The sequence below is a fragment of the Budorcas taxicolor genome, chromosome 25, assembly GCF_023091745.1.
Source record: "Budorcas taxicolor isolate Tak-1 chromosome 25, Takin1.1, whole genome shotgun sequence".
In the NCBI taxonomy this organism is placed as follows: Eukaryota; Metazoa; Chordata; class Mammalia; order Artiodactyla; family Bovidae; genus Budorcas; species Budorcas taxicolor.
Genome location: NC_068934.1, coordinates 32,434,460 through 32,458,319, shown reverse-complemented (window position 1 = coordinate 32,458,319; position 23,860 = coordinate 32,434,460). Strand labels below are relative to the sequence as shown.

The 23,860-nt window shown below is 45.8% G+C and overlaps 1 protein-coding gene across 4 annotated transcripts in view; it reads right to left on the bottom strand.

Annotated features, from left to right (window-relative positions):
• Window positions 1–3,627: 3,627 nt before the first annotated feature.
• FLI1 (Fli-1 proto-oncogene, ETS transcription factor) overlaps window positions 3,628–23,860 on the bottom strand; it is a 130,424-nt gene continuing 110,191 nt past the window's right edge. For 2 of the 4 annotated variants that reach the window (XM_052661777.1, XM_052661780.1), the window contains exons 6-9: window positions 10,273–10,338; window positions 8,529–8,588; window positions 5,286–5,333; window positions 3,628–4,239 (exon numbers count right to left, since the gene is read on the bottom strand). In XM_052661777.1, coding sequence (XP_052517737.1) covers window positions 3,710–4,239; window positions 5,286–5,333; window positions 8,529–8,588; window positions 10,273–10,338 — 704 coding nt within the window. In that variant the 3' untranslated portion in view covers window positions 3,628–3,709. The remainder of the gene's footprint in view (window positions 4,240–5,285; window positions 5,334–8,528; window positions 8,589–10,272; window positions 10,339–23,860) is intronic. The other 2 variants (XM_052661781.1, XM_052661782.1) reach the window with 2 other exon arrangements.

Below are 23,860 nucleotides of genomic sequence, written 5' to 3'. Positions count from 1 at the left end.
GGCCCCTTATACCAAATTTTTATGTTCTGCTTTCTTAGAAGTCCACTAGGAAACCTCTATAGAAGTATACATACAAACTTATTCCTCTAAAGACTAACATCCTTGTTGAGTACTGACAGTGGGAGAAATGCAATACAATGAGAATAGGAATAAACAAATAGAATTTCATCTGTAATTTATTTTTCTATCACTCCCAAATTTTTCTATTTTGTTTTATAAGCTAAACAACAACATAACAGTTTTATATATGCTTTATAAATTAATGTGCATATAATGAGAGTGGTAACTCAGCTGGTTAAGAATCCACCTGTAATGCAGGAGACCCCGGTTCGATTCCTAGGTTGGGAAAATCCCTCTGGAAAAGGGATATGCTACTCACTCCAGTATTCTTGGGCTTCCCTTGTGGCTCAGCTGGTAAAGAATCCGCCTGCAATCCAGGAGACCTGCGTTTAAACCCTGGGTTGGGAAGATCCCTTGGAGAAGGGAATGGCTGCCCACTCCAGTATTCTGACCTGGAGAATACCATGGACTGCATAGTCGATGGGGCTGCAAAGAGTCGGACACAACTGATTGACTTTCATTTTATATATACTTTACAAATTAATGTATATATAACAAGAATATTTACTTACATTTTTTAATGGTAGGGTACCCATTAAAAAATTTAGACACATCACTTCTTAGCCTTTTGGCTAAGATCAAGTGTCAAAAATTTAGACACTAAAGTTTGGAACATGTCTCCTTTCGTTTTGTTGTTGCAGTCGCTTGGTTGTGTCCGACTCTTTGCGACCCCATGGACTGCAGCACGCTAGGCTTTCCTGTCCTTCTCTATCTTATGGAGTTTGCTCAAATTCATGTCCATTGAGTCGATGATGCCATCCAACCATCTCATCCTGTCAACTCCTTCTCTTCCTGCCCTCAATCTTTCTTTCCTTTCGTTTAAGTAGACAAGTTGTCTAGAAGGTACTCAGTGTCACCCTAGGAAGTCTACTGGGTGACCAAGTCTGTGAGTCTAATTTTTCTCACAACATCAAGGACTTTCCAGGGCTCATTCATTTTCATTATGAAATAGAGGAAATGAAAATAAGCCAACTCACAGTGAAACGATTTGAGGCCAATTTCTTCCCTGGGAATAAAAAAGATCTTAAAAATCTGCATGAACCATAAACTCCTGGCACAGGACCAGAGGGGGCTGGACCATCTTATTCTCTGCTGGAGGATCATTGGGGAAACAGCCACTTCGGTTGGAGATGCTCAGAGGATGCAAGAGTGAAGTCCAAGGTATGAGGTCTACCCTGGATGGATCTGCTTGCTTTGTTCTGGTTCCTTGACACATATCCATGGCCTTGGCTGTCTTCCTTTAAAACAGGAAGATTTAAATATTATGTTTAAAAATCTCTGCAAGCATCATCAACAATGTAAAGGTTAATTTTAAGTATCAGTTTGACTGTGGCCAAGATTAAACAGTAATTCCGGTATGTAAGTATGTGTTTCTGAATGAGATTAGCACTGAATGTGTGGACTCATTGAAGAGGACTCCTCTCCCCGGTGCAGGCCAGAGGGCCCCCTCTAATCACGGAGGGTCTGAATAGAGCAAACAGCAGAGGAAGGAGGAATTCACCCTCTGGGCTCCCTCCCTGCCTGCCCAGGCAGGATTTTTCTCCTGCCCTTGAACTGAGATCTACACCATCAGCCGGTTTCCCTGATTCCCCTGAATCACACGCTACTGGTTTCCCTTGAGGGCTTCCCAGGTAGCGCAGTGGGTTAAGAATCCGACTTCAATGCAGATGACACGAGTTCAATTCCTGGGGTTGGAAAGATTCCCTGGAGGAGGGCATGGCAACCCACTCCAGTATTCTTGCCTGGAGAATCCTTAGGAGAGGAGCCTGGTGGGCTACAGTCCACAGGGTCACAGAGAGTCAGACACGGCTGAAGAAACTGAGCATGCTACACGTGGCTTCCCTAGGTGACCAGCTCCAGCCCGGGGGGATTCTTCAGCCCTCACAATTGCATGAGTCAAGTCCTCGTAATAGAGATCCGTATATATATCCCCACTGGTTCTGTTTCTCTGGAGAGAGCTAATACAAACAACACTAAAACCCACATAATTCTATACTTTCTGCTATATGTACACGTGAAAAAGTTTTCACGGTGCCAGAAGAGGTCAATAGGAAACTTTCCCTGGGAAAACCCTTGGACCTGGGGTGGGGGACAAGGGACAGAAGGTTGGTTGTAAATAAGAAAACGTTTTCTTCAGTTCTGAGAGAAGAAGGCACAATTTATTTAGTCAAATTATTTTACAACATAGTTTCATGGACAGTTGTCAACTTAACACTTAATATAGTTTAAAAGAGTCAATGATTACCTGCAAAATTATATATATTTTAATATCTAAAAAATATATTGTATATATAAGGCAAAAAATCCCTCGTATCCACAAGGGAAAGTTTGGTTGCTGTTTTCCAAGTTGTGATGATTGTAGTTCAGTTATTTACAAACATCTCCAAAGCAGTTAACGGTTTAAAGGGATTGCCTTGACTCGCTTCTGCTCATTTGTTAAATAATTACAGTGATTCTCTTTCGGGTAAGTCAGTGACTTCAAAGTCCTGTTCTCTTTTCTGCAACAAGTCACATTATGCTTTTTTAAAAACCAGCTATAAAAACGTATAAGCAGTCCAAATGTACAGATTGACAAAAAGATGTACAAATTACATTAAAAAAAAATAACGACTGATTTGATAGGAACACTGTATCTGTGACCGAGGTCAACTCGTTTCTTTACTTTTTCACTTTTTAATTATTTACTTTTAATACTGTGAGATATAGGAAAATAACTCTGCATAATTTATACAGTAAGTTGCCTTGTGGTTGGTGGACCCTGGACTGATCGTCTGACAAGCGCACAGCACTTGCGAATCTGTTTGTGTTTAGAAATCCCTAGGACTTTTCAAAGCACTGGGACCCACTGTCATTATTTTTTTTTTTTCAGTTATTTACTTCTCTGGCTTTTCAGGAATGTCTGTATTTGCATTAACATCTCTTAGTTCATATTTTGACTACTTCTAGACAAAATGGTCAGCCTAGCGCATATTTACTGCCCACTGAGAGGGATTCTGCAATGCCCGTGGCTTCTTAAATACACACTTGTTTCTTTCTGTTAAATTCCAGTTGGGTGAAAACTTCACTGGCCTTACAACCAATGTTCCAGTTGCCCTCCACTGAGTTAGGTCTTCCTAAGATAAGATGATAAGCTTCCTGCCTCTAGTTCACTAAGCCTCAAACCAGAGCATAACTGGTTAAGTCCATGATTCTTTATCCTACTGAACCCTTCAAGGTTCAAGATGAGACCCGTGTGTCTGTAAGAAACTGTTTTTGGTCCTAAAAATATAAATCTACATGCAGTTTCTTTCCCAGAACCATGACACAACCATTCCAGTAATCTTAAATATTCAACTCATAGGTTGACAGGAGATTGGGACTCCAAACTGGCATACTGGCCCATGGAATTATCCACCTCTTTGTTCAAGGTAGAGAAAAGCAGGAGTTACCAATGTTAAAAAAAAAAAAGAGTTGTTTTTTAAGAACAGGTACAAAAGTTCTATCCAACAAGAAAGAGCATCCAGTTTTGATTTCTCTCCAAGGCCACGTAAGTCCAAAGGGAGGTGTAAGGGAGGGGCCTTCAGCGAGAAGGCCGCCGATGAGGAAGCCTCTAGTAGTAGCTGCCTAAGTGTGAGGGCACGTGGGTGTTGGGGTGACGGGGGACGTTGGGATTAGGGTAGATGCCCCCCGTCGGGGAGGTCCAGTATTGTGACGCCGCTCCGAAGAAGCTGGAGGACGTGACGGGCATGGAGGACGGGTGGGGAGGGACAAAGTTCACCTTCTGTTGGTGGGTGTGGTAGGAAGGCATGTAGGAGATGTCGGAAGGGTACTTGTACATGGATGATTCAGTGGGATGCGGCTGCAGAGCCTGGGCGATGCCGTGGAAGTCAAATTTGTAGGCATACCTCTTGCCATGCACTTTGGTCATAATGTTCTTATCGTAGTAGTATCGGAGGGCCCGGCTCAGCTTGTCGTAATTCATGTTGGGTTTGCTCTTGCGCTCCCCCCAGCGCCGGGCCACCTCATCGGGGTCCGTCATTTTGAACTCTCCGTTGGTCCCCTCCCAGGTGATGCAGCTGGCGTTGGCGCTGTCCGAGAGCAACTCCAGGAGGAACTGCCACAGCTGGATTTGCCCGCTCCCTGCAGGACAGAGAAAACAGAGGCTCCGCCTGAGAAATCAGAACCTGATCCCTAAGTGCAAGGGTCCACTCACTCTGGACAGGAACCCCAGGATCTCCTCTACAGTCAGAATCCACTTCTCACCCAGACTGGCGTAATCAGCAAGGTTAGATCTTTAGATAAGCTGCCCCCAGCCTGGTGAAATTCACCCAGAGCCAGCTGTGTGGCTTGGGGCGAGGCACGCCCCATCCCTTTGGGGGAAGATGCTTGCCTCTGTCCTTCTGTAAAGGCCTGAACCACGGTCTACTCCTTGTTCAGCGCTGGCCTCCCTCTGAGTCCCAGGGGAACGTGTGGACAGCACTTTAGGCTGAAGCAAGCTGAACTGCTCCTTAGCCTTTGTGCTTGGCTCTCTGCTCTAAGTTCCACAGAGAACATGGGCAGAGAGAAAAGAAAAAAAAGAGGAGAGCGAGCTGGTGGCTTTCTCACCCTCTGAGCAGAAATGGCCTGGAGACAGGAGCAGTGGGACTTCCCTGGTGGGACAGTGCTGGCCTCGCAATTCCAAAGGGCTTATTAACTCACACAGGGGGTGCGCTTGGTTCAGAACTCGCTTGAGAGTTACCTGAATCACAAACCCTTAAAATACACTGTCGAGTTTATTTTATCTGCAACCTCTTTTAGGAAGCCAGGTAATGCTGCAATACCATCTAAAGTGAATACTGAGGCAGCTTTAGAATATGTTTTCACTGAGAGCTGGCTAGAACTTGTTCCTTGCCCTTCCCACACCCACCCCCTCCATCTTTCCCTGCTGAAACTTATCTCAACCTCAGTGCACATACACAGGGCTAAAATGTTTGTGGTCCAAAGGCATCTCCAGCTTATGGATATCGTCACCACCTAATGACAAGCCCTGTTCTCTCCTTGTGCACTAGAGAAACAGGGGTCAAACAGTTCAAGGAAAGGCATACATGTCCCTCCCCAGTCAGGTGTCTGAACCGAGGACACCTTAGTGATCTCATAAAACTATGGAACATTCTGGAACACAACCTCTCAGGCCAAAGTAAACTCACCAGGATTGGCTAGGCGACTGCTGGTTGGGCCCAGGATCTGATATGGATCTAAGGAGACAAGAAAGGAAATTTGCTTCACTGTTATGAAAAATATAAAAACAACAGCATTAACAATAACAATACCCCTAAGGGTTTCAACTTTTATTTTGATATCATAGAAAAGCCTGATTTCATAAAACTGCACTGCTTTTACTTGCAAACCTTAAAGATCATGATCAGAGTTATGGTCTATATCCCTGTTATTACAGAAACAACAGGAAATAGTGATAGTACCATTTTTTCCTATTTAGTGTTTAAAATTTATAGATAATGATGCCATTACCTACAACAGAATAATAAAATGCATTTGGAAAGGAGCTAGCTGATATCCAGTCACATGAATAAGGTGAAGTATGACTTATTAAAAGAGCTCAAAGTCTAACAGTGTCTTTATAAAGGTCTTACAACAGTCTTTGTAAAAATTTATTTGTTTGACCATGCCATGCAGCTTGTGGGATCTTAGTTCCCTGATGAGGGATTGAACCCACGCCCCTGCACTGGAAGTGCTGAGTCTTAACCACTGGACCACCAGGGAATTCCTTTGTTGCTGTTCAGTCACTCAGTTGCGTCTGACTCTGTGACTGCATGGACTGTAGCCTGCCAGGCTATTCTGTCCATGGGATCCTCCGGGCAAGAAAGCTGGAGTGGGTTGACATTTCCTTCTGCAGGGGATCTTCCTGACCCAGGGATCGAACCCACGTCTCCTGTGTCTCCTGCATTGGCAGGCGGACTCTATCACTGAACCACCTGGGAATCCCTGACTGGTCTTTAATAGCTCTAACTATTACATGTCTCTCTTTTTCTGATGCAGCATAAAAGACACATGCCTGGAAATCAAGTAGCCTGATAATAAATTTAGCTGATAATAACCACTGAGTTATTATCAGCTAAATAACTCAGTGGACAATCTCTGGGTATTGCTTTTCTCCTCTGCAAAATGATAGGTTTGGCTCTTGGATTCTCCAGTTCCCTTCCATTACAACCGTCTATGATTTTAAGCTTGGAAATGTTGACACCAACCAACCACAATTTGTATTTTAGCCATAAAATGATTATATATGTATACACACACACATATATTTGAATTTCTTTTTTTAAGATAACATCTCTTTATTTATTTTGGCCTCACCATGTGGCATGTGTGATCTCAGTTCCCTGACCAAGAATCAAACCCCTGCCCCCTGCAGTGGAAGCATGGAGTCTTAACTATTGGACATCCAGAGCAGTCCTTAAAATGATTATTCTTCATACCTCAGTTTACATAAAACTTATATGATAGTTTAGCCATAAAAGACACCTTTGCAATACTGACATAGTGAGGACTATCTTCTTCTTTTCAGCTGAGATCATGGTAGAGAGCTGGATCACAGCTTGTTGATGATGTCATATGTTTGATACAATTTTACAATTTCTATATAATTATAATTTTAAAAAATCAACATGATTTAGGGGTTTTTGCTCACAACCACAAATTAACTTTGAAGAGTCCTTAAGACCTCTCAATCTACCCCTTTCTATCTACATAGTATGACAACTAAAATATTTTGGGGAAAGGAGATCCAACCAGTCCATTCTGAAGGAGATCAGCCCTGGGATTTCTTTGGAAGGAATGATGCTAAAGCTGAAACTCCAGTACTTCGGCCACCTCATGCGAAGAGTTGACTCACTGGAAAAGGCTCTGATGCTGGGAGGAATTGGGGGCAGGAGGAGAAGGGGACGACAGAGGATGAGATGGCTGGATGGCATCACTGACTTGATGGACGTGAGTCTGAGTGAACTCCAGGAGTTGGTAATGGACAGGGAGGCCTGGCATGCTGTGATTCATGGGGTCGCAAAGAGTCGGACACAACTGAGCGACTGAACTGAACTGAATTTGGCCACCTGATGTGAAGAGTTGACTCTCTGGAAAAGACCTTGATGCTGGGAAAGACTGCGGACAGGAGGAGAAGGGGGCAACAGAGGATGAGATAGTTAGATAACATCACTGACTCAATGGACATGAGTTTGAACAAACTCCCAGAGACAGTGAAGGACAGGGAAGCCTGGCGAGCTGCAGTCCACGGGGTCACAAAAGTCAGACAGAACTGAGCGACTGAACAACAATGTCTAATTTTGTTGTTGTTGGGGACTCTCTAAATCCTCCACGTCAAATCCTCTCGGTCTGACTTGTGTTTCACAGTCAGCAAGTTCTCAGCTTTCCTGAAGAAATGCAGGTCAACTTTCTACTGCTTATCTTCAGTGGAGATGGACAACCAAGTCTGTTCACCCAAAGCAACAGCATTTTCAGAGCTTACTCTAAGCTGTGTCCCAAGAGAGACTGAGCTGGGCTTGGGAGGGCACACATGGCAGTCTTCAGATTCATGAAGAACCTTCACAGAGAACAAGAGGAAGACCTTTCCACAGGACAAACTGGAAAGCTTGAATGGAAGATATAGCACTGGGGGGGACTTTGGCTCAAATGGTGGAATTGAGCCTGGTTAGGTATTGAGCTCCCTGGTGGCTCAGATGGTAAAGCGTCTGCCTACAATGCGGGAGACCCAGGTTCGATCCCTGGGTCAGGAAGATCCTCTGGGGAAGGAAATGGCAACCCACTCCAGTACTCTTGCCTGGAAAATCCCATGGATGGAGGAGCCTGGATCTATGGGGTTGCAAAGAGCCGGACATGACTGAGCGACTTCACTTTCCCATAGCTGTAAGTATTCAAGTGGAGATGATGCGGCCACAAGACTGAGGTGTTACAGGAGGATGTCGTAGACCTGGACGTCTCTAGGTTCCCTTGCCATACGAAGAGTCTCCAGTTCCATGGTTTTCAAAGTTGCTCTGCCTTAATTGTTAAGGAGATTCATTACAGGGATGGAAGAAGGTGAAGCAACTTGGGAGTTTGGGATGACAGCTCTCGTATTCCCCGAATCCAGCTGTGTGGCTTCTGGCAAATCACTTCACTTCTTGAGATCTCGGTTTCTTTATTTTACAACATGAAACATGTTAATCTTGAGGTTCCTTTCACCTCTGATATGACATGATTCTCTCTACATTCCAGGGCTAGGTACGCCATGCATAGATCTAGTACAGTGTCAAATATAGGATTCTATGAAGACGAATGATGACAAACAAAAGATACTGTCTAAATCCTCCCCTGCTGACCACGTGGCACCAATGGCCACACAGCAAGCAAAGGAGGGTTCGAACATCAGGGACAGGTACCTGGTTGGGGCCGCTGTTCAGTATTCTTACTCATCGTTTGTGCTCCAGCAAGGGGGGGACCTGAGGCAAGAAGAGAAATATGGTAAGTGGAGCCATTCTCCATGAAGGGGAGGGAACGTCTCATCAAGCACATCCCCACCGAGCAGGACAACTGTGCTTTCCCATTCACTCCCTCACTCAGTCACTCTACTCATTTATTCATTTTATGTTATAAATATTTATCCAGAATCTATGTACTGGCACTGTTCTCGATGCTAGGGACCCAGCACTGAGCAAGGGGTTCCTGCCAGAGCTTACATTTTAACGGAGGAGACAATGATAAACAGCAATAAATATGTAAAAGGAGCATGTCTGGTGGTATTGGGGCTGTGGATTTCATTTTTAAATAGAAAACCGAGAAAGGTCTTTAATGAGAAGGTGGCATTTGAGCGCCAGCCTCCTGCTCCTGTGTCTCCACGTCTTGTGAGCTCCCCTCTTTGTGGCATCTCTTAGTACACCCTTCCTGCTCCTGCCATCACGTCACATCTCCATGTTAGAGCTGTGTTGCTTCTTGCACCATCTTTGGTTTCATCTGCCTGGCATCCTCACCACTCCTCTCTCTTCTTACTGACCCATCAAATGCTATTTAGCCAGTTTAATCTCCATAAACCACTTTACTCCACCATCCAAAAACCTCAGTGACTCACTGTTGACTAAACCACTGAGGTCTATGGTCTGAGCATCTCTGAACCCTTTCCTTACCCTTCCAGACTTTTCCTTCATGCACCCTAAACTCCAGGAACCCAAGTCCTCCCTGACTCTCAGACATATTGACCTTGGTGTCTTTCTCTGACCCCACCTATCCTGGGAGGGCATCTTTCCCATCTCTCTGGGTCCAAATCCTGCCTCTCTTTCTAGAACCAACTCTTATGACTCCAGGTCTCCAAGGTGTTCCTGAGGGCACCCAAAGAGAAAGGGGTGTGTGTGTGTGCGTGTGCGTGTGTGCGTGCTTGACTCCTCTCCCCTCCTGGAGAGACTGGTCCATGCCTGGTTCACCATGTGAAACCCACACTGCCCAGGGCTGGAGGCAGAGGAAACAGATAATACATATTATTAAAAGGACTTGTGGCTATTGCTTGGGCATTAGTTTTCAATCCTAACCTCTTTCTTGAAAGAATTCCCATCACCATTCATTTCTGTGCTTGATATTTCACCTCCTAGAGACAGCAAGATTTACATGTTCTGGTCAGGACTTTATGAATCATTCTTTCCCCTGCACTCTTCACAGGAGATTCTGGGTCAGATTTCAACACAAACTGATGTCATACCACTAGCATCTCCTCATCCGGTTACCACCCCACCTCAACGTTCCATGAAATGAGGTAGAGATGTTGGTATGATTATATCTTGACAATTAGGGAAGCAGGTGAAGTCATGGAGGGTCATTATTGAAACTTAAATGGCAGAATCCAAATCCAGGGATTTTTCATTCATACAGAAACTTGTCCTAAGAAACGTGACAACTTCAAACATTCTAAAGCCAAATGCAGTGAAACAAAACTCAAAGGTCTGAGTGAAAATTCCCTTATCTTTCTGGGACTAGGTATCACTCACAGGTTCTACATTGGCAATTAATTTTGATGTCCATTGAAAAAGCAGAAAAAGAAAATGCTCACTCTTCTCTTCGTTTCTCTTGTGACACTGTTCTCCACCCAACCCTCAGAAAAAGCTTTTCCTCCCAAAGAACAGAGTGACGTTTACTTACTTTTGTTGAGGCCAGAATTCATGTTACTGCCCCAACCTCCTCTCCTGACTGAGTCATAGGAAGGGTCTAGTGGAAAAGACAAATAGAGATACATCAGCCTCAACAGGTATGAATTTGAGCAAATGCCAGGAGATGGTGGACAGGAGAGCCTGGCATGCTATAGTCCATGGGGTAGCAGAGTCAGACTCAACTGAGTGACTGAACAGCAACGAAAGCATCTCCTGCTCTTCAGAAAGGTTGCCTGAAGATTATCTTTTAGTGATCCAGAAAAATTAAATTTAATTTAGCAATAACTTCAAGCATCACTAAATTCCAGAAGTGCATTTCCCTGGGGCAAATGCGGACGAACGGAAGGAACATTGACACACTGATTGGGAGTCGAAGGGGGTGGAAAGAACCCTGAATTTGAAGTCACAGGGTTGGTTCAAGTTCTATCCTTCCACCATTTGTAGTGAGACCTTGGATGAATCCAGACATCCTTGGGCCTCAGCTTTTCAAAATATGTAATTAAGAGTCTTCCCTGGTGGTCCAGTGGATAAGACTTCGTGCTCCCAATGCAGAGGGCCTGGGTTCAGTCCCTGGTCAGGGAACTAGATCCCACATGCTACAGCTAAGATTTCACATGCTGCAACTAAAAAAAAAAAAAAAAAAGATCATATATGCTGAATCTAAAAGAAACCCTGCCACAGTGAAGACTGAAGATCTCGTGTACTCCAACAAAGACACAGCACTACCACTTTTTTTTTAATATGGAAATAAGATTTTACATGATTTAATCTACCTTAAAGGGTGTGCAAATGTTATCGACTGCATATCTGTGTCCTCCTCAAACTCATATGCAGATGTCTAATCCCCAATGTGATTGTAATAGGAGGTGGGGTCTTGGGAGGTAATTAAGTCTTAAGGGTGGGGCCCGTATGAAGAGGGTTAGTGCTCTTATAAGAAGAGGTCACAGAGGTAGCTTGCCTGGTTGCCTCCTGCCATATGAGGGCACAACAAGAAGGCAGCCATCTGTAATCCAGACGGGAGGGCCTCCAACACCTGATCATGCTGGCACATAACCTCAGACTTCCAATCTCCAGAACTGTCAGAAGTTAGTGTTGTGTATAAGCCTCCCAGCTTGTCATACTCTGCTACAGCAGCCCCAAGGGATGAAGACAGGTAATGATCAAATGAGATAACACATGTGAAATATCTTATAAAGCATTCTACAAACATAATCTAAGTTTAGAAAGAAAAAAAGTGTCCAAAGCCTGTGTTGCAAAACCCTTTAAGCAGCTCTGTGGAGATGGTCATGTCTAGATTAAAGGCTCATGGACAAACTGGGGCACAGCCATGCCTCGAGGCCCCAGCAGTGGCTCTAGCCTCTCATTTCAGCACATGTTTGGGCACATTCTGGACTCTCCTTGGCCTCTCAGGTTTTCTGTTGATAGCGGAGAGCTGGGCAATGACCACAGCAAAAGGAAAAGGACCAGAGGTGTGGCTGGAACAAGAAACAAGGGGCTGGAGAGACGCTTCCCACTTGGACTGCAGAGAGGCTTCCAGATCACCTGGGTGGACACTCTGTTGAACCTGAACATTCATGATCCCAACCCTTTTCTTGAAAGAATCCACACACCTCCCTAACCCTGTGCAGAAACTGCTTAAATGACTGACTGGAAACGTCTTTTCCTTTCTCACGCTGTGAGTCCCGTGGAGACATGGAGCAGGAACAGCAGAAGAGCTTAAGGATATAGAATTATGACTTTCAAAGTCTTTCCACGGACAACAAAGAAACCATAAAAACCATCCGGACAAATGGAGTGCAAACCTCATCAAAAGACTGTCAGACAGGGTGAAACGCAAACCATCCCCCTCCACCCCTTCTGAGCCTCACAAACAAATTAGAATAAGAACTGTGAAGATGGGCTGGCTGGTCCCATGGCCTGTTCTGATTGTTTCTGGCTAAGAAGAACCAAACTACAGGAACAGACTTTTGGTGGAAAAATCCACGTGCAGATGCGCATTCCTCCTAGCTTTGGAAAAGCCAGGGCAGTTTTGAAACTACAATCTTTAGCAATTGGCATGAAAAGCAAAACAGAAAGTGAGGGGATGGAGACGGGAAGAACGGGAGGGAAGGGGGCAAAAGAGACAGACCTGGCTCATTTGAATTGTCTGTTTTCATTTTTGACTCTTTTTTTTCACAATTCCTTCTGCAAATAGATTCCTATGCTTGCTTAAAAACAAAGCAGAACAGAAACAAACAAAGAACCTAACTTGTTTACAAGCTGGGGTATGTGGTTGAAGGTTCTCATGGGTATTTTCTGGACTGTCTGGCAGGGGGAAACAGTGTGTACAAGGCTGGGGGACCTGCGAGGAAAGGCCAGGTTCTTCCAAAATTCTTCTTTGGGGTTGGGGTGCTGGTTAGGCCTCCAGGCATTTGTCTGGGACTGATTTCTGCAATGGATTGTGTATTTGGCTATAGAGTGCAAGTGAAAGAATATGAAACAAGTCCGCTATTCTTGCCTTTATTATTTTTATTAGTTATTAAAATTTTTATTGCAGTTTGTTGTGTTAATTTCTGCTGTACAGCAAAATGAATCAGTCATGTGTATACATATATCCCCTCTTTTTTATATTTCCTTTCCAATTAGATCACCACAGAGCACTGAATACAGTTCCCTGAGTTATAGAATAGGTTCTCATTAGTTATCTATTTTATACATGTGTGTGCAATGGCAACCCATTCCAGTACTCTTGCCTGGAAAATCCCATGGACAGAGGAACCTGGTGGGCTGCAGTCCATAGGGTCGCTAAGAGTCAGGCACGACTGAGCGACTTCACTTTCACTTTTCACTTTCATGCATTGGAGAAGGAAATGGCAACCCACTCTAGTATTCTTGCCTGGAGAATCCCAGGGACAGAGGAGCCTAGTGGGCTGCTGTCTATGGGGTCGCACAGAGTCGGACACAACTGAAGTGACTTAGCAGCAGAAGCAGCAGCAGCCGTGTGCTCAGTCGTGTCTGACTCTGCGACCACATGGACTATAGCCCACCATGGGATTTCCAGGCAAGAATACTGGAGTGGGTTGCCATTTCCTCCTCCAGGGGATCTTCCCGACCCAGGGATTGAACCCACATCTCCTGCACCCCATGCATTGGCAGGCAGGTTCTTTTACCATTGAGTCACCATGAAGCACCATGTTATATGTAGTAACGTATATATGTCAATTTCAATCTCTCAGTTCACCCCACCCCTCCTCCATCCCCCTTGGTATCCATACTTTTTTTTGTTCTCTATATCTGTGTCTCTATTTCTGCTTTGTAAGCAAACAAGATCATCTATATCAATCTTTTCAGATTCCACATATATATGTTAATACACAATATTTGTTTTTCTCTTTCTGACTTCACTCTGTATGAAAAAAACATGGTTCAAAAAGACACATACACCCCAGTGTTCACTGCAGAACTGTTCACAGTAGCCAGGACATGGAAACCAAGTAAGTATCCATCGACAGAGGAAAGGATAAAGACTACGTAGGACATATACACATTAGAGTATTATTCAGCCATAAAAAGGAACACAAGCGGGTCATTTGTAGAGATGCGGATAGATCCCTGTCCTTGCCTTTAAATAGGAGAAGATAACAGATAGAAGATTGTGAGGATGTACAGGTCATGTGCCAAAGGAGTGCTGGAGATCCTAGGGGTGAAGGAGGGAGAAGCCAGTCTAAGTGGGGCCAGGTGGCCTCTTTGGAGAGAAGAGAGCACGCATCAGAGGTGGGCACGTGGCAGATGTGAGCAGTGAGATGCGAATGTGTCGGGTGGGAGACAACCACTTGTGGGTTTGCAGTGGGGGGATGAGGTCAGGCTCAAGACCGTGTCCACGGCCAATCAATAAGCTTAGTGGCCCTGGGTCAAACGCAGAAGAAACCAGGAGAGGCCCCTGGTAGGTGGCAATACCGTGAACACACAGTGTGGTGGAGCACACAGCCCGTGGTGGATGGATGCAGTGGGTACTGGGGGGTACGAGAGGTGAAACTAGCAGGAACGGAATAGAAAGTGACAAATTCATGCAAAGAGAAATAGCAAATCACCAAGTTCCAGGAATTGGTGTGTGTTATCTGAAGTTTTGACTTGACTTGTGACTTACTCTGCACTGATAAGATCTCTGACTCAGAGATTTCTAAGCAGTTTTTTTTTTTTTTCTCGATCCTTAATTTACTGGAGGAATCTATCCTCTCTGAAAGCTATGTTATATTCATTCAGAAGAAACTTTTTTTTTAAGGCCCACCTTAAGGCTTTGGCTATAGTTACCATCGACTTCTTACCAACTATTCCTCCTATTCTTTTTCTTTTTAATTGAAGGATGATGGCTTTACAGAATTGTGTTGTTTTTTGGTCAAACCTCAACATGAATCAGCCATAAGTATACATATATCCCCTCCTATTCTTTTATTCTAACAGTAGAGGCATGCAAAAGTTACAGGACACCTGGATGAATTCCCTGTAACCAACAGAGGGCAGGTTGTGGCTGGATCTTTTCCTAATGGTTGATCAGAGGAGTGTCTTTTCCTTCGATGCCCTGGGGGTCTGGGGGGAGCCTGGTTGAGAGAACTTTTGAGGTCCCTACCAACCCTAAAGTCTTATAGTAGGTACCAAAAAATAGTGACAGAAACAGAAAGGCCACGAGCAATCAGCCTGAAGTGCCTCCTCCAGCGAAGGTAACAGAGCAATAAACAGCATCCGTCATGCCTACAGCTAAGGGTCCCGGAGCAGAGTGTGAAATCAGGGCAGCAAAGGCCACAAGGCTCCCTTCCCACGTGCTCTTTCATTTCTACCCACTTGCATGGAAAATCCCGCCCCTGGAATCTGAGTCCACGAAGGACACCTGGGTCCATTTACTGAGGAGTTTAACAAATGCTGTCTGTGGGCACTGGGTACGTTACGGCACCTACTAAATGGAAGATTGAAATGAAAGCCAGTGTTTTTGGATTAAGTCCTACTGCAAGGATAGAGCTGAAGATGGGGAAGGCCAAGATCAAGAGCTAAGATCTGGCATTCTGCCTTAGAGGCTGGAAGCACCAGGGCAGCCCTGCAGATTAAATGAGATACCCAGGCAAACAGCTGGCATGGTGCCTAGCACAGAGTGAAACTTGGTGAACATTAGCAAGTAATATTATTGCAATTATTGCTATATTTGCATCATTAAATACCTTACGAATGTTCAAACCCAGAAACAGGTTGGCCAGTCCTACCAAATATACATTAACCTCCCTCCCTTTGCTTCCATTCATTTTACTTTGCTCTACTTATTTTTCCATGTATCGCCTAATGTAATCACGTAGGCTATGGTTTTTCCAGTGGTCACGTGTGGATGTGAGAATGGGACTGTGAAGAAAGCTGAGGGCCGAAGAATTGATGCTTTTGAACTGTGGTGTTGGAGAAGACTCTTGAGAGTCCCTTGGACTGCAAGGAGATCTAACCAGTCCATCCTAGAGGAGATCAGTCCTGGGTGTTCACTGGTAGAGGACTGATTTTGAAGCTGAAACTCCAATACTTTGGCCACCTGATGTGAAGAGCTGATTCATTGGAAAAGACCCTGATGCTGGGAGAGATTGAGAGCAGGAGGAGAAGGGGACAGCAGAGGATGAGATGGTTGGATGGATCACCGACTCAATGGACATAGGTTTGGGTGAACTCCAGGAGTTGGTGATGGGACAGGGAGGCCTGGCGTGTTGCAGTTCATGGGGTCACAAAGAGTCAGACGCGATTGAGAGATTGGACTGAACTGAATTCATGATGATTACTGTCTGCATCTCCCACCTGAATGTCAGGTCCATTAGGGTCAGGACCCCTCTTTGGTTCTCTGATAGAACCAAGCACCCAGCCCAGAGCAAGCATACAATAAATATTCGTTGAATGAATGAATGAATGCCCGGCCAATATTTTCTCCTTCTTGCTGAATAGACACACTTCCCCTTGTTGTTGACTATTTTCCTAGCTGATGGGCATTCCAAGCCTCTGCCCAGACTTCTCCTCACTAAATGAAGTCACCAGGTGATTCCAGGCTGTGTGTGTGCTACGTCACTTCAGTCGTGTCTGACTCTTTGTGACCCCTTGGACTACAGTCAGGCTCCTCTGTCCATAGGGCTCCTCAGGCAAGAATACTGGAGTGGGTTGCCATGCCCTCCTCCAGGGATGCCATGCCCTTCCTGACCCAGGGATTGAACCTGAGCCCCTTATGTCTCCTGCACTGACAGGCAGGCTCTTTACCACTAGCGCCACCCGGGAAACCCATTCCAGTCTGGGTGATGGGTGATATACGAGTGTGCACAGTTAACCCGCGCTGCCCTCGGAGCAGAATGGCCTACAGTCCTCCTACAGCAAAGCACAGGCAGAAACCTGTCCCCACAGGAAGCCCAGGACTAGATGCCACTCATTCAGGTGACCTGCTGTGTACCTTATATATATTTTAACAATGTCAGTGTTCAAATGAAGACTTGTTTTTGTTCCTAAAAGTCATACAAGTGAGAGCCCAGCATGATGGTCAGTTCTGGTACCAGACACTCAAACAGAAATATGTCTACACCCAAAATGGAAAAGCCTGGACCCAGGAGCTACCCAACAACTCAGAGTCCTGCACACTCTGCCTCCCTGGTGCCCAGCTGCCCATCAGCATGTGGGCCGTCCTCCTGTGGGGTGTGCCTGGCTCAGGAGGCGGCCTTGAGTGTCCCCTGGGCCCTGCTGTCTGCTTTCTGAGAACTGACTTCTGAAAACACGCACTTAAGCGGGTGACCGAGGGTGCGTGTGTGCACGCTAAGTCGCTTCAGTCATGTCCGACCCTTTGTGACCCCATGGACTGTAGCCTGCCAGGGTCCTCTGTCCATGGGACTCTCCAGGCCGGAATACTGGAGTGGATTGCCATGCCCTCCAGTGGATCTTCCTGACCCAGAGAATGAACCCACATCTCATGTCTCCTGCATTGGCAGGTGGGGTCTTTACCACTGGCGCCACCTGGGAAGCCCCTGACCAAGGGTACAACAGGTGAAAATGTGACTGTTAGGGGCCCTCAGAGGAGCTGGTCTCAGAACTTTCGGGTAACAGCAGATGCTTGATCAGTAAAAAATCACTTTTTACTTCAGTGATGCCTTCTACCCCCAGCTTGATAATTAATCTTATTGCAATAATCTTTTTCAGAGGATCTTCCCAGAAGGGCTCTGCCTGGAGCTTATGGTTTCAGGCAGTCCTAACATCCACTCTGGCCAAAGCTGAGAAAGACTGAACCTCATTCTGGGCACTGCTAGGCATTGTGGATAATTCAGCTTCATGTATATAATGGTCTGAACAGTATCTTCATTATAGCATGTCTGGTGTGGCTGACTTGACCTTCAATGGCCTCTTAGATTCCAGGGGAGCCTCCTGGGATGGAGAAATATGAGCATGGAGATTTTTTTCTTTTTTCTGAAAACTCCTTGTGGGAAGGGGAAGACTTTTTCTGGACGTGACCTTCTCACAGACATCCCAGTGTTAACTCAGCTTCTGTGTGAAGCTGTTAAACGGGTCCTAGAAACCTGGCCAAACATCGCAGGAAAGCTTTCTTTCTGCTCTGATGCCGACGGTTCGCTGTCTGAAGGCCCAATGTCCCAGGCAACACGCAGCTCCACATTTTGTCATGACCTCACCCGGGGGCCAGAGATGCTGGAGACGCGGGCACAAAAGCCTCTCTCTTCCTCCCTTCCGGCATGAGCCCATGCTCTCAATTACTTGATGGAAAAAGATGAATATTCCCTGAAACTTCTCTTCGAGTTTCTGGTTGGCAGCACCTCACCCTGTTTATCCTTGGAAAGCCCGGCTTCTGAATGCAGACCTTTCAGCAGGACAGGCAAGGCGGCTCCAGCTCAAGGCAGAGGCTTCTCTCAGTCTGATCCAGACCTCCTTTCTTGGAAGAGCGAGGTTGCCCAAGGACAAAAGCTCTAAGAAAGGGAACCCCTGAGTCCAAAGCCCCAAGCTTCCTAAGAAAGAGCCAAACCCACCAGGAGGAAGACCCATTGCCCAAACTCCCCCATCTATAGGTAACATTTTTTTGGTGGGGGAGAGGGGTGTTCACGAGGCCTGTGGGATCTTAGTTCCCTGACCAGGGATCAAACCAGCACTCCATGTTGGAAGGTGGATTCTTAATCACTGGACCACCAGGGAAATCCCACACACAGCGAAGACTATACACGAAGACAACATCCTTGCTGTTGGCAGAGGACTCAACAATATGGTCCTCCATATCCCCCAACCTCTGAGGCCCTGGGGTATAAATGGTCCAGCCTAAGAGGAGGAGCAGGTCTGACTTGGCCACCAGTCCAGCTCTGCTTCTCTCTGGGCTCTTTCTTCTGCCCTGCCTAGCATGCCGAACCTTCCAGACTCAGGACCAACCCTGTGCCGGCCGCGATCTCCATATAGCCCCTGCCAGCCATCGTACCAGACATCTGACCTGCTGGCCTGGCCTCCCACTTTCAAAGTTGTGTTAAGGCAATGGGCACCTGGGCTGTGCAAGGTCATACAGGGCGTGGACCCCCTTGGGCAGACACCCTTTCTCTCTAGAAGGTCGGTGGTTATGCTTCAGATCCCAGCCCTGGCGAACAATCATCGTCAAAAGGTTACTCTGCCTTTTGGAACCCCATGTTCTGCTTCTCTAAAAATATTAGTAACAGATGCTGCATAGGATTGCTAGAAAGATTAAATAAGGATTCGCTCAATGGCAATTTAAAAAATATATACAATATACACGTAGTCTATACAATCTTGCTTGAGCCTCTAAGATGTTGGTCTTGGTGAAGTGAGGTTAGAAAGCTCACCAGGGAAAACCCTGAAAAAGAAGATAAGCTGTAAAGGAGGAAGGAGAGTCCCATTCCTGTGCTCTGAGATCAGTGATTCCCAAACAGGAATAAAGTCTCACTCTCTTTTAGAAGGAGAATGTATGACAGCAAGTCTCCTACACATGAATGAGTTCTTTTCCGAGAGCGCGTTCGTAAATCCAATCTGTTTGTAAGTCCAACACAGTTAGCCTGGGTACCCAACTAACACCATCGTTATCCCTCGGTGCATCTTAGCAGTACTGGCTACATCACTGCTCCTCTTACTCTTCTTTCTGGACATGCTGGGCTTGAAATAAAGATGTTGTACTACCATATTCTATACAGGACTGTAAAGAACATGAAAGCACAATTACCTGTAGAGGATGCAGGCATGTGAACTAACTTATGTGACTAGAAATGCAAACGCACGTTCACATCTTTGAAAGCTCACAACTTGAAGGTTCGTGTGTAGGGGACTTGCTGTATCCTGGATCCCAGTTTAGAATCACTGGCCTAGAAGCTGGTGAGGGCCCGTGGCTCTGGCTGCCTACTGGTCTATTACTAGCCTAGGTTTTACCCAGCATTCCTCCCGCCGTCCCCGACTGTCAGCTCCCCCAGCTCCCTGCCCAGCCAGCCCTGGAGCTCTGAGCTGGGTCCTCACCTCTTTGCAACCTCATCTACAAGGGCAGCTCGGCCTTCGCCTTGGAGGCATCCTATGTTCTAAAGGGCATCAGGGGATCTTGGCTTCCAAGGAGACCTCAAGAAGAGGGAAATATCTAGGCAAGGCTTTCCTCAAACTTGGAATGCATGCAGAAAAAAAAAGAACAAACATCCTGGATCAGATTTCTTTTGCTCAAGGATTTGTCCTGGAATCCAAACAGCCTAGGAGCCTCGGAGCCAGCCCCGCTGTGTGGAGTAGAATGAAGCTACTGTTTCAGATATTTCACGTGAAGAAATATCTGAAAGGACACATGAGAGAAATGCTTAAAGAATGGTCGGCTTTCACAGATGATGGCTGGAGAGGCCAGTGGTACCTTCTCTGCACAGCCTCACCCCGGTCCCACGAGACTGGACCTGCTAAGGCCGGCCCTCCCTGGCTCTGCTCCTCCCACGGGGCTCTGTGTCTGAATGACACACAAGCCTCAATGACCTCTTTATTTTGATAAGGGCTCCAAGTGGGATTTGGAGGCCAGCCTTGTGTGGAATAGCAATTCATACTGACTTGATTAGTTGAGTGTTTGCCAGAATTCCCCTCTACGTTAGACAGTGTAGACGCAACAAAACTGCAGACTTCTTGGGTCAAATCTGCCTCAGGTTTAAGTGATTCCAGGTCAGAACAAGCAAACCTAACCGGTTGCTCACTTAGGTAACAGGCTTGAGATGAATGAGTGGCTGTCTGTGTTCAGCCCTCTGGGTCCCGAGAGCCCGGATCTGATGCGCTCCCGTCCGCTTCCTTGGGGGGGTCGCCCTCACTCTCCCTGATTATTCGGGACATAGTCCTGCATGCGATGCATGACTCACCTTTTGCATTTTTCACTCCCAAAGTTCTGCAAAGGCTCACTGGTGAGAGTCTTGTGGTTATCACCCTCGTTTTGTTCAGCCTCCCGCTGTGATTCCTGGTGCACTTATGCCTCTCGCTTGGTGAGCATCTTTGGGAAGGGAGGGACTGTATCTTATCACCTGGTTTTCCTTTCCCACCCCCAGGTTCCTCTTCTCTTCCAGCATGAGCTATTGGGCCTAGCTGATATCTCATACTCCACAAACATTCATTCATTCAGCAACGTTTTAGTGAATGTGTATTATGGTGCCGGACCCTCTTCAGTGTGTGGAGAATGCATCGGTGGCCAGACACACAACCTTGCTCTGGCAGCTGACATTCAAAACACAGAGTGCTGTGCTGTGCTTAGTCCCTCACGCGTGTCTGACTCTTTGTGACCCCATGGACTGTAGACTGCCAGGCTCCTCTGTTCACAGGATTTCCCAGCCAAGAATACTGGAGTAGATTGCCATTTCTTCCTCCAGGGGATCGTCCCAACCCAGGGATTGAACCCAAGTCTCCTGTGTCTTCTGCACTGCAAGCAATTTCTTTACCCACTGAGCCATCAGTGAAGTGAAAGTCACTCAGTCGTGTCCAACTCTTTGCGACCCCATGGACTATACAGTCCATGGAAATCTCTGGGCCAGAATACTGGAGTGGGTAGCCTTTCCCTTCTCCAGGGGATCTTCCCAACCCAGGGACTGAACCCAGGTCTCCTGCATTGCAGGCAGATTCTTTACCAGCTGAGCCATAAGTTCAGTTCAGTTCAGTTGCTCAGTCGTGTCCAACTCTTTGCAACCCCATGAACCGCAGCACGCCAGGCCTCCCTGTCCATCACCAACTCCTGGAGTCCACCCAAACCCATGTCCATTGAGTCGGTGATGCCATCCAACCAGCTCATCCTCTGTCGTCCCCTTCTCCCCCTGCCCTCAATCTTTCCCAGCATCATTTTCAAATGAGTCAGCTCTTCACATAAGGTGGCCAAAGTATTGAAATTTCAGCTTCAACATCAGTCCTTTCAATGAACACTCAGGACTGGTCTCCCTTAGGATGGACTGGTTGGATCTCCTTGCAGTGCAAGGGACTCTCAAGAGTCTTCTCCAACACCACAGTTCAAAAGCATCAATTCTTCAGTGCTCAGCTTTCCTCACAGTCCTACTCTCACATCTATACATGATCACTGGAAAAACTATAGCCTTGACTAGACGCACCTTTGTTGGCAAAGTAATGTCTCTGCTTTTGAATATGCTGTCTAGGTTGGTCATAACTTTCCTTCCAAGGAGTAAGCATCTTTTAATTTCATGGCTGCAATCACCATCTGCAGTGATTTTGGAGCCCCAAAAAATGAAGTCTGACACTGTTTCCACTGTTTCCCCATCTATCTGCCATGAAGTGATGGGACCAGATCCCATGATCTTAGTTTTCTGAATGTTGAGCTTTAAGCCAACTTTTTCATTCCCCTCTTTCACTTTCATCAAGAGGCTTTTTAGTTCCTCTTCACTTTCTGCCATAAGGGTGCTGTCATCTGCATATCTGAGGTTATTGATATTTCTCCAGGCAATCTTGATTCCAGCTTGTGCTTCTTCCAGTCCAGCGTTTCTCATGATGTACTCTGCATAGAAGTTAAATAAGCAGGGTGACAATACACAGCCTTGACGTACTCCTTTTCCTATTTGGAACCAGTCTATTGTTCCATCTCCAGTTCTAACTGTTGCTTCCTGACCTGCATACAGATTTCTCAAGAGGCAGGTCAGGTGGTCTGGTATGCCCATCTCTTTCAGAATTTTCCACAGTGTATTATGATCCACACAGTCAAAGGCTTTGGCATAGTCAATAAAGCAGAAATAGATGTTTTTCAGGGAAGCTCCCAAAACACATGGCAAACTACATCGTAGATTAGAAGTTGGTGTGCTATGAGAAAAAGAAAACAGGCAAAGGAGAGGGCCTCACTGATGACAATTTTGAACAAAGACTTGGCCTGTCTAGTGTTAGGAACATAAAGCTCTTCATAGTGCCATGATTTTCTTATGAAAGTGACTGGGTCACCCTAATTGATCTCAAAGCCCTTCCAGAAAGTTAATCCCTCATTGTCAGTTCTTTAGATGGTGAGATTTTATGATAGAAGATGAAAAAAAAAGTTAGCTAAAAAACTCGACAGTATCTTTTGTATGTTTGGATGAGAGATAGTAAAAGGTGAAATAAGTCTACTTTTTTCGAGTCTTGCCACCTAATGTTAAGGGTCATTGGAAAAGACCCTGATGCTGGGAAAGACTGAAGGCAAAAGAAGGGGTTGGCAGAGAATGAGATGGTTATATAGCATCATTGACTCAACGGACATGAATCTGAGCAAACTTAGGGAGATAGTAAAGGACAAGGAGAGCCTGGTGTGCTGCAGTCCATGGGGTTGCAAAAAGTCGGCCATGACTTAGCAACTGAACAACAACAACAATTAAAGTGTTCACCAATTTTTGCATATTTAGAATCAAGGTATTGTTAAATCTATGATCCCAGACTCATGCTGACATAGGAAAGCCATTTAAACGAAGAAACTGAAAATTCCACACTTCCTATGCCTTGCTTTTGAGCCACCTCTAAAGTGGACCGCAGGAAAGGGCATTTCTCTGGGGTCACTGTGAATGAGAAATAAACAAGTGAATTCTCCGCAGTGGAACACTCAATCTTTGTGGCCAGCCCATGAGCGCCAGAACACTCCCACCTCTGTGTTCTGCATTCACAGATCAGAAGCACAGGGATTAGGGTTTGCCTGGTGATCCAGTGGCTGAGACTCCGAGCTTCCAATGCAGGGGTCATGGGTTCGATCCCTGGTCAGGGAACTAGATCCCACATGCCACAACTAAGTGTTCGAATGCTGTAACTAAAAAAGATTCCGCATGCTGCATATGAAAGTGGCAACTAGAGATCCGGCATGCCACAACTAAGACCTGATAGAGCCAAACAAATAAATTAAAAAAAGCACAGGAGTTAAAGAACCATGAGCAGGTGGAGTGTGGTCTCACTTACATAATAGAATCTAAGGCTTCTTTTCAGGCTGGAAGGGACTTCAGACATTATCTAAACCAGACATGCAAATTAGCACAGGCCTGGAGGCCCAAAGCCTGAGAGAAAGCATATGCGACCATATAAGAATTTTAATAGAAATTGAAAGTATGACTCACAGCAGAAAAAACTGCCTTTCTCTAAACTCCTCCAGGATATTGGGC